This window comes from Vitis vinifera, chromosome 13, assembly GCF_030704535.1.
Source record: "Vitis vinifera cultivar Pinot Noir 40024 chromosome 13, ASM3070453v1".
Taxonomy (NCBI): Eukaryota; Viridiplantae; Streptophyta; class Magnoliopsida; order Vitales; family Vitaceae; genus Vitis; species Vitis vinifera.
The window spans coordinates 1,197,317-1,212,400 of record NC_081817.1 but is presented as its reverse complement, the minus strand read 5'-3'; the positions used below and the strand labels follow the sequence as shown (position 1 = coordinate 1,212,400).

General features: G+C 34.6%; 3 protein-coding genes across 6 annotated transcripts; 1 reads left to right on the top strand and 2 right to left on the bottom strand.

Moving 5' to 3' along the window:
* Positions 1–842: 842 nt before the first annotated feature.
* Positions 843–6,162, top strand: LOC100253518 (uncharacterized). Of its 4 annotated transcripts, none has more exons than XR_787116.3 (4): positions 843–1,287; positions 1,990–2,059; positions 2,155–4,119; positions 5,847–6,162. XR_787116.3 is itself a non-coding variant. In XM_010659904.3 (4 exons), the coding sequence occupies exons 1-3, from the start codon at positions 940–942 to the stop codon at positions 2,205–2,207; spliced, it is 471 nt and encodes a 156-aa protein (XP_010658206.1). In that variant the 5' UTR covers positions 843–939; the 3' UTR covers positions 2,208–2,209; positions 5,847–6,162. The 4 variants fall into 4 exon arrangements, 3 of the variants coding, with proteins under 3 accessions (XP_010658206.1, XP_003633434.1, XP_059597529.1); XM_010659904.3 differs by having other exon boundaries at positions 2,155–2,209; XM_003633386.4 differs by having other exon boundaries at positions 2,155–2,215.
* A 128-nt stretch (positions 6,163–6,290) lies between these two features.
* Positions 6,291–8,851, bottom strand: LOC100265624 (staphylococcal-like nuclease CAN2). Its single transcript, XM_002278429.4, has 9 exons — positions 8,547–8,851; positions 8,382–8,437; positions 7,772–7,886; positions 7,565–7,675; positions 7,283–7,470; positions 7,144–7,200; positions 6,889–7,048; positions 6,745–6,813; positions 6,291–6,670 (listed from the first exon to the last, which is right to left on the bottom strand). Exons 1-9 carry the CDS (start codon positions 8,694–8,696, stop codon positions 6,572–6,574), a joined length of 1,005 nt encoding a protein of 334 aa, XP_002278465.1. The 5' UTR covers positions 8,697–8,851; the 3' UTR covers positions 6,291–6,571.
* A 2,333-nt stretch (positions 8,852–11,184) lies between these two features.
* Positions 11,185–12,715, bottom strand: LOC104881104 (cytosolic sulfotransferase 12-like). The gene is made up of 2 exons (XM_019224033.1): positions 12,357–12,715; positions 11,185–11,542 (listed from the first exon to the last, which is right to left on the bottom strand). Exons 1-2 carry the CDS (start codon positions 12,713–12,715, stop codon positions 11,185–11,187), a joined length of 717 nt encoding a protein of 238 aa, XP_019079578.1.
* Positions 12,716–15,084: the final 2,369 nt, after the last annotated feature.

The window sequence follows — 15,084 nt, the reverse complement described above, 5'->3', positions numbered from 1 at the left end:
CAATTTTAATTATAGTGATGATAATTTAAAAATTACTATGTAGAAAGAGCTTAGGACAAACTATGGAGGACCATGATTTTTTTATATTTAAAATATATTAGTGTTTTCTTACCATGAGAAAGAAAATGGATTAAAAATTAGAAAATATTTTGTTTGAATAAGCAAAAGAAAAAAAAAATGTAAACCGAACAAAATTAATCAAAGATAATTAAATTGTAACAATCCACACCCAATCATATAAATATTATATGCTCTACGCTTAAAGGGTTCTCACTACTTTAAAACACATTTACATGGTTAAGAAGAGTTTATATTTATGTAGTGTCAGAAACTTTTCCCTCATTTAATATAAGACATCATAAATGTCCCTTATATATTTTATTTTATTTTTTTATAATAAACAAAATTCTATTTAATTAATTTTTTTTAAATATCAACATTATTTCTAATTTTAATTAAATGCATATGTAAAATATAGTTCCCAAAATATAAACTATATTTTAAGATTTTTATAATATTCTTTAGTGGTGAAAAAAAAAAACAAAAGCAAGACAAATTAAAGAAAAAACACGTATAAACACAAAAGAAACTATGAACAATAAATAAAGGTGAAAAAATAAGATAGGAGATGGAACAAATAAAAATGACATTTTATTTTGGGCTACAATTATTTGGGCTGGTAGTGTAATTGGCCCATTAAAGGGCTAAACAAAGGAAAAGGAAAAGAAGTGGCCCGTCGAGTTTTAGTCCAACCCAGTTAGTATCTGTCCAAGACTAATACTGTGGGCTTACGGGCCCAATCATTGACTACAAAAAACACTAAATAGGCTTTACCAAAGAAAAAGCTGAAAAAATAAATAAATAAAAAAGGAAGAAAGAAAAGCGAATCCCAAAGTTTTCCGATCACTTTCCTTCTCTTTCTCTCCCTCTGTTTGTTTTATGGGAAAATCACTCCCAACCACAACCAGGCTTCAAGAATTCGCTAGGGTTGTTACATCTGAGAAGTTCCAAAGTCCCAAGCACGCAAAACCCATATCGAGAAACCGGGTTTCGCCTCCAGAAACAACGAAATTGAGAGGGGCACGACTCGGCTCGGAACGGGTGAGGTTGAAGATGGAGAGCTCAGAGGGGCAGCGTCGGATGCCGCTGGCCCAGGTGGTCTCCGACTGCGCAAAGCGTTGGTTTCAGGACACTCTTAAAGAAGCCAAAGCTGGTGACACAACCATGCAGGTTTTGGTGGGTCAAATGTACTTCAGTGGCTATGGAGTTTCCAGAGATGCTCAGAAGGTCAATCCATTGATTTTCTAGTTTTCTTTTGCTTTTGGGCTTCTTAATTTTTGTGGGTTTTTGTTGTTAGCGCCATTGTCATCATGGTCATGTGTGTGCTGACACCCTTGTTTTTCCTTTATGCTGTGCTTGCTTTATGAGAAAAATTAGGATAAGATGGGACATTGAACTTTTGAGTGTTAGATATTTATTGTGGTTGTGGTGTTCCTGGGGACGCGTATGAAGTGAAAATTAGATTGTTGTAATGAATACTATTTTTTGGTTTCTTAATTTTCTTTCTGTTTTTTTTGTCCAGATACGAGATTTAGGGGATGTAGGGTAGTATTAGTTTTTCCCCGCATATGAGTTGTTTGGTTGCTGAGAAAATGTGGAGAAGAATTGGATCTTAGATTGCTATAAAAGACATGTTTCTAAATATTGCTCAATGGAGAGACAAGTTATTTGCATAGTTGAGCGGGAATATAAGACTTATTGACTTGAAGAGACTCGGCATATTATAAGGATTCAAAACTTTGTTTCTTTTTTTTCCCCCTTTAATAAGATTTATGGCCAGGGTGAAGAAAATTTTGATTCATTGCTTTGCTTGATCTGTCAAGTTGTTGATATTAGCATTTTCTATTTCTTTGATTTGATTACTTGGGACTTTCTTTTTTTTTTTTTAATGTTTTACTTTATGTTTTATTTTTAATTTTGGCAATTCAGGGCCGGGCTTGGATTAGTAGAGCTTCCAAGAGTCGATCGTCAGCTTTGAAAGTTGGTGATAAGCATCCAGGTGTTCTCTCTCTCTCTCTCTCTCTCTCTCTTTCTCTTTCAGACCATTAATAGTAGCTTTGTTTGTTATGATTGATGTGGGTTGGTTTCTTTTAGGTTACAATGCAAGTGACTCTGATTCAGACGACTTGAAGAATGATGAAAAATGAAGGCAAATGTACTTTCCTATCCAATTTAAAGATGAGCATGTGAAAAATGATGACTTGAATTTCTTGGACCGAGTTTTTAAATTTTATTTGAATTTCTTTTTAGTCTATCAAACATACAAATTTGCAATTGTCTTTACTGTTTACAGTAGGAAAATAAAATATTGCACTACATGCACTTTCCAACCCCAAAAATTGCAAAGTCCTGTGGGAAGAAGACCAATGTAGTTATTCCTTCTCACTTTTGTGCTCTAATTGAAATTGGGGCTTGCAAAGGGCCTATCTCCTAGTTTTTCTTTTATAGTAGATGATAATAAGGCTTTGTTTAAAGAATAAGGTGGTCAAAAGAAGCCTCTGATTTAAAGTCTGTACTAAATACCTTATACTGGTTTATGATCACTCTTATGTTCCTTTTACTTTGAAAAGCTAAGTTGTTGCAAGCTTAGTCACATAATCTGTCTGGAGGTTATTTCTATCGGTTTCAACTTTTTCACCCTAAGGGTAGCTGTTGGAATGCAAAAGCCAAAACACCGAAATATCTTCCCACTTAACCATTGTGGATATGGTCATTTTTGTAGATGGTGTAATTGCATTTCTAGACCATCAAGAGCTCCAATGGGTGAACTCCTAATTGTTGCTCGTTTTGTCTTTCCACTTAGTTGTTCTCAATTTATTTTATTTTATTCAAGTTATAGACATATGCAACCCAAACACAACCATCCTGACATTCATGGACCAACACCACCCAAAAGTATATACGCAAGTTTGTGGTGTTGTTTGAGCTTGTGTACTTGGATCTTCTCTATTGGGTTAATTTTGGTTAAAATTGTTGCTTAAGTGGTGAGATAGATCCATATAATGTCACTCTATATGCTCATTTTCTTTTGCTTTGGTAATGGGCCAGCTTAACCGACATATAGAGGAAGACTTCCCATGGCATATCTTGGCAAATAATTTTGGTTGAGGACAATATGAGTTTTGTTCTAAGCTTTTGGTTGATGATGCTATATTGGGGTTCCAATCTAAATTAAAACTACTGAAATGTACTTTATAATATTAATGTTTTAAGATGAGCATGACTGAGAATCATCAGATCAGCTTGGAAGGTATAATCGGTCCCTTGTTAGTTGGTGTTGGTTTTGCAAAGCTGGGGAAGAGATGGACATCACATTCTTATTCATTGTGGAAAGGTGTTGCAGTTGTGGTCCTTGGGATTCACTTTATCTGAGGTCTCTTGGTTCTAGACCTTTCTGTTGAGAGATATGTCTTGGTTGGCATGATAGTTTGGGGGGAGGGGGGAAGAGTCACATGAGAGTGTGGAAGCCCTGCCTGTTTATGCTTGTTTTGGTGTATCTGAAAAAAAGAGATTTCTTCTAAAATCCTGTTTGCTTAGTCTGTTGATTTGGTTTGGCTTCATAGTGTTCCCATCTTAGATTCCATCGATAGCTTAGGTGTAGGTTAGGCCAGTGTAAAGCTTTTTGTATCTGTTGTTTTCTTTTATTAATGTTCTTTATGTACTTCATTTTTTCTATTTCTAATTTATACATATCTATCTTTGCCTATCATAAAATAAAAAATAAAAAAAAACTTCATGCACACTTGGATTGTGCCCTCCCTCTTTTTAGTTAGGTATATGTATGTATGTATGTACACACACACGCACACCCACACACTCACATATATATATATATAATTGCCCTTGAAAAAAGAAAAAGAAAAAGATGAACAGGATTGAGATTGTATCATATGTGACTCCTTTTAACAGTCAAAACTAGGAGCATACATGAATAGTGATTGGCTAGGACATACTCAGCAGTAAATATTTTCATTGTCTCATGTTCGGATCAATTATCAACGAGGAAGGAGTAATTGGAGAGTGGTGTACAGGGATGGATGAAGTTGAGAATGCTTTTGGGTGAGTTCTTATCAAGATAAAGGGATGATATGATTTATTTGCATTTACATTTTCTTTTTCATTGTTTCCATTGAAATGCCATGCACAAAGGTTATGCTGGCCATTGGGTCTTTCATTTGGCTCTATAGGTTTCTATGAATAAACATTTATTTTATTGGTGTCTACGAATGAACATGTAGCTTGTTTCAACCTTTACTGTGTAAATTATTTAACAACATAAAACCAACGAGAGCAGGCTTGGTTCCTTTTATTTGTCTATTTAAAAACTGGTCTTTTTCCTCTAATGCACAGATGATATACTTCTTCACTGATACTTTACAAAGTGCCCAAAAAAAAAATCATATAATTTAAATGAAAATTTGTAACAAGATGCTTTCTTATCACCTTTTTTAACTCTGCCTGACACCTTGAATCTGTGGCTGACTCCATGATTTCTAGCATTAGTAAGTGGAGAATGATTTTTAGCATGAGAAAGTGGAGATGGTTAAGAATTAGCATCGATCTTGTTGTCTTGCAATGGCATTCCATTCCGTCTCAGTAACCCTGCACCTACCCCATACTTACCCAAGAATCCCAGCTTCTCATTTTTCAGTTCATAGCCTCTTAGAAGTAGAAGGCACTCTGGTGGGATCCTCATGGACAGAAAAAGACTGCAGTTAGTTTGATAATGATCAAGTGACATTGCTTCTTCGGCCCAAACCAAGGAATCCCTCCTTCTTTACATGGGCATTTTAGACAAATCTTTGAGGAAATATATGCTTATATGTGAAGACAAATTATGAAGGAGATTAACTTGGAGAAAACCAAGGCACTGCTTCAGTTTCTTATTGTACACGACATTGTTGGAAGCCTTTGCTTGATGACATTTTGATGGAATTGCTTATGCTAATAAATGCATGTTTTAGCCAGCATCATTTCCTTAAGACATGGTGTATTGCTGTTGTCTTGAGAAGATTATGTGAGATAATCAAATGCATGATGGAGTTGCATTTCAACTCACTTTATCTACCCTGTACTAATTGCATGCTGATAATGTGTTTTTCAAATCCTTCTTCATTCTGCATAGGCAAGGTCCTGTGATAGTTGTCTGGATTGGATTCTTTTACAGTATGATAAAAGTACACATGTTTCTAACTAAACCGGTATGATAAAGTATACTTGCTTAGGCAAGCCCTAAGCAGAACTTTAACATTGAAATACACTGGGTCTTATTTGTGATTAATTTATAGGATTTGGTGTGGTGACTTTTTGGTTTGCAAGTATTAAAAATGATGGGACAGTGGCCCAGTGAAAATTTTTGAGTGCAAAACAGGACAGATCTTGTATTTGAAATGAAAATGAGAGTGGCCATTGACTTCTTTCGTTCCGATAATAATGAGAAAACTAAAATATAAAATTTTGAACTGTAAACAAATGTAAATCAAGGCAACTCATGAACGCAGGAAAGAAAATCTAGTACTAGACTACATGGCCAATCTTGGCCTGGGACTCGGATTGGATGGGGAACTTTGCTAAACACCTATTAAAAATTATTTGGGCCTAACTTTCATCTGTTCTGTATAGGCAGGATTTTTAGCATGACATTCATTTCTCATACCAGAAGAATAATTAATGGTACCAATACTTTGTGTGGCACAATGAGTCAATCTTGCAAATCCTTTTTTATAAAACCTGAATTTTATAGCCCTCCTATTGTATACTAATCCATGCCTTTTTGTCTTTTGCAGTCTTGTCTTGGCCTGTGCCAATTACATGCTTGCCAGGTTTCAGTAACAATCAGCAGCTTCTATTGTCTCATTTTTCCCTCTACTTAGTTCATTTCTTTTCTCGAATTTTTGTTCATTAGTGGGTACATTAACTGTCACTTTTTTTTTTTTTTTAATCTTTTATATACATGGTAAAAAGAACTGTTTGCTCTATTTTCACTGAAGTTTTTGGGGCTGTGATAGAATCTTTTCATGTTAATTTTTTGTGGAAATTGATGGATTGATGAGGCAATTAATGCTATGTTGATGAATAAAGAGAGTTCTTGCCCTTTTTACACCTTTCATTCTCTTTTACTTAATTGTTAATGCTTTAGTTGATGAAAATCAATGTCCTTGTTAATTTTTGAGAGTTCGCTTTGACCAGTGGTGTTCTGCATATGGGTTATATTTGAGAAACTAAGAACATGCTTAAATATTTTGGAACATTCATTTCAAGCTTCAAATTTGGTTTACAACTTAAGACAGCAGTAAACACCGGCGAATACAATTAATCTTAAATACGCTCAATACATGAAAATGAAACATAATTTCCATCTCTTAGTGCCGTGTTCTCTTTTCTGCTAGCATTCCCTGGTCTTGAAAATGTGAGCCTTCTTTGCATTAGGTGCTTGCCTCATATGAGTTCCGGGCAGCCCAGAGGAGGCCACACTTGTCCAGAAGATCACTTTGCTCCTCTAATGGCAATATCATCTCCCTTCACGTCGGTCCTTCCTATAATCCCATGGCTTCTCTGGGTTGGGTGAAGCCCACAAACCAATGCGCTTTGCTCTGGCCTCTTTCTCCCACTAATGTCACAGGTATAGATTTCTTAGCACAATGAGGAATTAGAATGATCGAGGAAAGATAATTGGTTACTTACTGTTGCAAATTCTAGGCGCTGGTCATAGGCTGTGTAATGCCATGCACACCCTTTCTTGAGCATTATTTCCTGAGAGAGCTTAGTTTGGATTAATAAACTGTTGCTATGAAACTAGAAATCGACGGGGTATTAGGAAAACAGTACCTGTACAAAGATACCATTGCAATATACATCACCTACAGTGCGTCCATATCGATCTTCTCCATATACTAGGACTCTCAAACACTTTCCCTGAACAAGCATAGCTAACTCCTCCTTTGCTTCTTTCCCATATGGCATTGAATTCTCTGGTGCATCTATTCCTCTGCTCATTCCCATTACAAAATCATTAAGCATTAACTATTCACTGAGCATGCTGAAGATCCAAGCATGCTATCCTATTAGAACAGTCAGTTATACCTTAGTCGAATTCGATACTTCTTAGCAAGAACCTCCTCATTTTGAAAATTCAGCACTCTGCCATGAAAACAACTCTAAATCAATGATCCATGGATCTAATTAATGAAAGGGAATTTCTGGGGAATACTAATTAACCAACCGATATCCAGCATCAATGATCTTATCATGAAGTGCATCTGCCTTTGCATAGTTCCTCTCTGAGCGGGCCTTTGCTCTCTGAACAGCTAAGATTTGTAGTTCCCCAGGAACAGAGGCCGACTCCCTTGGGTCGGTAGAACTCACGTAAACAGTTATGGTATCCCCATCTGCCACGGCTTTAACGTCCACCTAGTTTCATTGAAATCATTCATCAAAGCCCAACAATACTTCAGTATTACGTTGATTATGATAATCTGAGTTGTTAGAGTTGTTTTATTGATACCGGAAGTGTCTGCAATTCAAACTTCACTCCTTGGGGCAGTGAAGTTGGAAACCCAGATGAAATTTGAACCAGAGTGTGAGGAAGAGGGAGACCATAGAAAGCTAGAAGCCCCTACAAAACATTCAACAACAGATGAATTACCAAATTAGAATCAACCTCTGTTTGTTCCAAGCATTTTCCACAATGCTTCCAGAGTTCTTGGTGTACCTCAACATCAGCCTTTTTGTGTCTCTTCAGGGTCTGAATCACAAGCCTAGCTGCCTCTTCAGGTGTTTTTGGTGGTGATTTTGATTCTCTCCATGCCTCCAGTAGTTTGTTATACCTTTATTTACCACCAAGAAACCAACAAAAATCAAGAATGTGCAGCAAATCAACTATTTACATCACACAATTTTCAGCTAAAATCTTAGTAATTAAGAAAAGGGGGAGGCTACTGATCAATATGTTCTTATATATGTAACTAACCGGAATCCACCCAAACATGGAGACATTTATCTCAATTATCAGCAAAACAAAAAAGCAAACTTCTGGGTGATATGGACTTGTCCTTTACCCTATATCCCATTTCACCTTATAAAACATAAATACTGGAGTGGAGAGACTCAATTTGGGATTCTGGATGATAACCAGAGGGCCTCAATGATTCCACCTTATAAAATTGACCTCATTTATTAACAGAGAAGCTCCTTGAAAGCATTCCCAAAAGGGAAAATCTAACACTACATTAATGATCAAAGAAAATTCAGTTCATAATGCGAAAAAAAATTCTGTCATTTCACGATCCTACACTACGAAGATAGATCCCTCGAGAATTTACCAATTTGCCTGAGCCTTCTTGGATGAGACAACATGCTGGCTGAGCTTTTCAGGAACCTTGAAACCACAAAAAAAGAGGGAAAATGAAAATCCCCAATCAAGAGAAAAACTATGCTAATTACACAGAATTAAGCATAAAATTAGGAAGTTATGTCGTGAAAAGTACTTGGGAAGTGATTTCAAAGTGGAAGAGATCGTGAGCGAGAGCCGAGACGCCGACGGTGGAGGTGGAGACGCCGTGAGGTCCGAGCGACTCCGACTCCGAAGCGCTAGGCTTGCAACAATTGGCATATAGAAATCTCAGGGCATTTCCCATTTCCGATTACGAATTTCAGAATTTTGGGAATCCAGTAGATGAGGAAGCAAAAGCAAGTCTTTTTGAGAAAGAGGACGAAGGAGGAATCTTACGATCAAGCAGATAGAATAATAATAATAAATACACAAATGGCGGAGCCAATGAGAACGCGGTACGCAATGTGGCGCATTTTGATTCCTCGCAATTAATTTACTGCGGTTAAAGCCGTTGGTCAATGTGGGCGTCTGACTAGTGATTTTCTTCCCGTCCGTTAGATGTTAGTGAGTATATCACGGCCGTACGTCATGAATGTTAAAATAAACGTTGGGTATGATTATCAACTTATAAAGGACGATTGCGTCCAGAAAAAGCATTACGGTCATAAGGTGAGATGTAAATTTCATTTTAGAAAAGTTCTTAAGATAAAACTCTGAGAATTCATTGTACGTTTTAAAATATAAAAATATAATTAAAATTAAATAAAAATGTATGTATTTTAAAATTATTTCATCTTTATATAATAAAATGAATTTGAAGAAACTTATAAAATTAATATTTTATTAAATTTAAATCTTTTTTTTTTTCCAAATTTTGTTAAAATTAAGGGAGAATTATCTAAAAGGGTAAGCTGGCCAAAACAATTACTAGAAAAGGTGGTATCTTTTAATAATTATTGGAGTGAACTTTAGTAAGCTTAATATACCAAAACTGTCCTTTAACTAAAACTTTTAAAATTCAAATCATTTAAAGCACTTCACTTTATTTGTGAATACATTTATGGTACATGGGTCCCACATTTATTGTAATTATTGATATTTAAATTTTAAATCAAAATTTTGGGTTTAACCCTTACAATTATATATAATTTGTTATTTAAATTTACTATTTAAAACAAAAATACTTTTAAAAAATATTTTCAAAATATCATTTATTGTTTTTTTACCTTTTTTTATTTTTATTCTAATTTTTAATTTTATGAAGAAAAAAATAAGTTTTATAATTATATAATAAAAATGATGATTTTTTCATATATATATATATATATATATATATATATATATATATATATATATATATATATATATATATATATATATATTATAAGTTTAAATTGATAAATTATGTTTTTGTATTAAATTTAAGGAAGATAAAATATTTAATTTTTCATTCAAATTCTCTAAAAATAATAAGAAAATGATAGAAAATGTTTAATCATTTTTTATTTTTATAATAAAATAATTTTAAAAAATTTATATGATTTTTTACCTTTGCATAGTGTTTTTTTTTTTTTTTTAATTTTCATATAAATTTGTTTTCTCAATGTATCGAGTGGATGATGTTAATATATTTGATATGTTGAATATTAATAAGGTATAAAAGGTGATCCTTAAGATTATTACTTTTATTATACAATACAAGTACAACAAAAATATGTTATAATTACAATATAAATACACTTACATTATAATACATTACAATAAAACCTAATTAAGAAATTTATGAATTTTTTTATAAAAATGGTAATTTTGTATGATCATACCATATTTCACAACATACCTATATCATAAATAATTTATGAAATAAAATGAAATACTAATTTAAATTCACGTAGTTTATATATATATATACAAAAATTATTAAATAATTTCAAAACACTAAATAAATGTTGTTAATATATTAATATGATGTGTTAATACCAATAGGGTATGAATAAACATTTTTAAAATTATTACTTTTATAATAAAATATAGGTACGACATGAATGCATTATACTTACAATATAAATACACTATCATTACAATATATTATAACATAATTTAATTTATTTTTATTTAATTTTTTCACGTGCTATATTACCCAATGAATAATTGTGAGTTATTCCATTTAATAGGTGTGTGTTAGTCAATTGAATATTTATATATTATTCAATTGATGAGTGCTCGTAAAAAATAATTATTTATTATATTATGATAACAAAGTTTTTAATTGTATGTTTTATAGATAAAATGATATAATAACTTTAGGATATGGTTTTTATTTATGAGATATTAAAAATTAGTTTTTTTATAAGGTTCTTTAAAAAATCTCAATTTAAAAAAAAAAAACAAATTTTTAAATAGTTAATTGTTCAAAAGTGATAACAATTTTTTCAAGTTGAAAAATGTACCGTTGATTGCCTATCAACATGTACTTATCATCATGTATGTCCCATATCATTTATCAACTTGTACTTATCATCATGTATGGGCCCCACATCATTGACAATCTTAATTTATTTATAAATAATATAAAAAATATATTAAAGGGTAAAATTATCTTCTAAAAGAGTGAGTCTTCATAATCATTATGTTTTCTAACCCACCCTTTTGGGCCTAAAATTAATAAGTCCAGGCCCTAGCTGGACTGGATGCTTCCAAAACTCAAATATATGAGGCAAGAAATCTTGTTTCGTTTAAAGAGATTAGAGGTGCTTCCCAGAAATGATTGACCATGAACACTCGCCTTCCTCTCATGAAGATCTAACAATGGATTCTAACTCTAAACCACTTCCTTCAAACTTCTGGCTCGCAATCTGGTCGAGCCGTTGCACCATCTCTGGACTCAAATGGTTCTTCCAATCTCCAACAACTCCCTGCCTGAAAAAAGACCCAAACCCAATTCCACTCCAGTGAACCTTTTCTGATCCATTCTGATTCACATCCAAGTTTCGGAGCCTCTGATAACTGCTCTTCTTCACAATCTCCTTGATCTCAGATGAAGCCAGCGAACATCCCAAGAACTCTGCAAGCCTCTTCACATGCTTTTCCGGGTCCTCCTTCAGCTCCTCGTACGTCAAAAACAGTAGACTCTCCTTCTCTTTCTCCTTCCTGTACTCCAGAACATGATCAAAATACAAACCGCCCGGAACAGTCCTGTAGGGACCCCTCCCCTTGAGAAACACGTGGCACGCAGTTCATGGTGACGCGTGGCACATATTATCATCCGGACCATCATCATCTGGATTCCCCTAAAGGTATGCATGGTGCAGTTATCCTATCCGGACCACCTCAAGGAAAGCCAAGCCCTATCCAAGGAAGAGCAAACGATGCAGGCAGAGCGTAGACATCCGAATGGTCTCCACAACACATCCGGATGATCAGCATGAGCCATCCGGATATAAATCGTTTGGATGGTCAATTAAAGTAAAGCGAGTCTTACACGCAATCACAACAAGCAGCCATGACCCACATCTCATCACCTGCAGAGTGAGAAGACAAGGGGAAGTGACAGCAAGTCACTTCCCACGATCATTCTACATAATCACTGTCCACGATCTCTGACAGCCGCATCACCTACCATGGTTTCTGACGGTCGTTCGTAGGGCGATAATGCTCCTACTAACACCTATTGTCATCATCACAACATAAAATATCTCCTCACCATTAATGAGAGGAACAGTACCCCTGAAGCTGTATATATATACCTTCGCACGAAGAAGAAAGGGATCCCCTGGTAACCTCTTGATACCTAGTAAAAGGCCAACTGATTTATATATCTCTCTCTCACCATGGCTAACAAAACCATCGGAGGGTGCGTCCGGACACCCTGTCCGGATGCCTTTTGCAGGTGCAACCGCTGAATCAAGAACCCCTTGTGTGTTGAGAATCACGTGTCCATCCATATAGCAGCAACGTGGACCACCGGATACGCGAGGCGACAACAAGTCCCACTGCAGAACTCCTCATAAACCACGTCCAGAGGACTGAGAAGCCGAGCGGCTTGTTGAAGAAGTGCCAGTACGAGACGAGCGTGTCCATGGGGTTGCGGGCAATGTAGAGGACCCGGCAGCCGGAGCTCAGGACGGAGTCGGGCAGGTTGAGGAGATTGAGGTGGGTGCTGAGGATCCTTGGAGAAGGGATATCTTGGATATTGTTTTTGGGGTCTTCGCCGAAGGATTCCAGCTCCAGGAGAGGAATGAGCTCGTGGGGGTTGTGGGTGAGGAGAGGATCAGAGGAGGAGGAGTTGTGGTTGATGATGGAGAAGTGAGGGCTTTGAGCCATGCGGTACCAGTCTTGGATAACGAGGTTGTGGTGATGTTTGTTTTTTTATTTAATTCTAAATAGAACCTTAATGCTTAACAGTGTTAAATATTAGGTTGTTTGTTTTTGTAGTATTTTATTTTTATTAAGTATTAAAAAGTAAAAAAAACCAATATGTTATTTTTTATATTTAGAAAAAGCTACATATTTGATTTTTTCTATTTAGTAAAAAGTTTATAATAAAACATGAAAAAGTAGAAAAATAAATAACCTAAATTTTAAAACTAAATTATTTTTAATAAAAAGTCAAAAAAACAAACACCACCTATGAGTATGTCAGGATGGAAGAGGCTTGAAGTCTGATTGCATGGCCAATGTGGCTTTCACTACTTGGGAAGTATGCCAGAAGCCATTGATTTCCGTACTTTAAAATTGAAATATGACCTTTCAGTTTAATCCACACCATGTAAAAAGATTTATCAAAATTTTGTAATAAAGGAATATTTTAGAAAAAAGATTTAATAATTTAAAATTTCTTTATTTATTCCTAAAATCAATCAAGTGTTTTAATTTTTATTTTTATTTTTTCCTTTCCTTCCATGTTTTAACATTCCTAAAATCATGTGTTCTAACTATAATTCTATTTTATTTTATTTTTTTCCTTTTATATTTTAACACTTTTTTTTTTTGTTAAATTATCTTTCACCAACCATTTCCTTAAATATTTTATTAATAAATTTATATTCAATAAAAAAATTATTGATAGTATTGATGTAGGAAAAATTACCGAAAATGGTGGACTAAATGTGATGACAAGTCAAAAATGTTGACAAATTTGATAGTTCTTGAGAACGAAAAGACCAAAATTTCATTAAGAAGGAAAATTTTTGTTGAAGGTTATTTAGCAAATGCCAAAATTCCGTAACTATCCTTTAATTAAAGTGGGTGAAATCCTTTTTAGGCATTTAAAGCGAATTGAATTTTCCCTTTTCCTTTTTGGGCATTTAAAGCATGTGACTCCCTTAATGGTTGAAATCAATATTAATACTATCATAAATCGTGAATCATCTACAATAGGCAGCTGTTCGGTGCCTTAAAGTACTCCCTAGCAAACAGCAAAAATTAAATTGATATCTTCAGGCATAAATGGAGGCGATGCCATTCTTTTTGGCTTAAAGCTACCTTTTTAATTAATGGCTAGTAAAGCAGGCTTTAGCATGAAAGGAATGAATTGATCATCGTGTCTCTTCTGCTGTTCCGCTCCCCACTAACCGATGACCTTTTTTTGGCACTTTAAGTTTTCAATCATTAATCTAACACATCATCTCGTGACTTGAAAATGATTCACAGAGACTAATTTTTCAGGAATAATGACTTGAAAACGCCTATAATTTCCCCTAAATCAAATTAATATTAATGCCTGGACAATACCCTAGCAGAAGCATGGTCTCTAGAGTCAACAAAAAAAGAACAATAAAGGTTACCTTTCACAAAGTTATATTCCCATTCATGAAGGAAAGAATCTAATTCCTTACACTAACCATGTATTTATTTAAATATGTGCATTCAGAGAGCTAATATCAATATTTTTGCAATCTTCTTCTTCTCAAGTACTGAAGAATTTCCCCACCAAACTCCCAGAATTGTTTTCATCCAACCTCATCCATCTGAATGGCTAATGTAAGTAACCCAAACACCCCACTCCTGGCTTTGTTTTCTGAACTTCTTTTCTCCTTTTTCTGTGGCCTTGATCATGGAGGTAATGGCTCTTCTGGATTCTGCAATAGGTGGTGGAGTTGAAGGTCGGCTTACACTGCGAGGAATGCATCAAGAAAATCTTGAAGGCCATCAAGAAGATTGAGGGTATTCGCCCAAATCTCCGGTATCCATTTCGCGACTACAGTATTCCAAATTCTGATTTTATATTTTCTTCTTTGGGCTAGCAGATATTGAAACATACAACATTGATACACAACTCAACAAGGTCATAGTGACAGGCAATGTAACCGAGGAAGAAGTCATCAGAGTCCTCCAAAAGATTGGGAAAAGAGCAAGCAATTGGCAGTCAGAGTAAACCAGTTTCGGATCTTAAACGATCATTCCTACAGTTTTTTTGGATCGTGGCCATGGAAACAGAGAAAAAAGGTCACTATTGGGGGAATGGAGCTCCCAAGCACCTGCAGAAACTTGCTTTAAGGCCCTATAAATCTTCATAGAGGAGATTATTATAATTTTTGCCTAGAATATTATATCTATGGAATGTAAAATTGCCTTCGATTAATTCTATTCGATTTTCCTTTTTCTTGTTGTTGGATATCTCGATTTTATACCATTTTCGATTAATTCTATTCGATTTTCCTTTTTCTTGTTGGATATCTCGATTTTATATC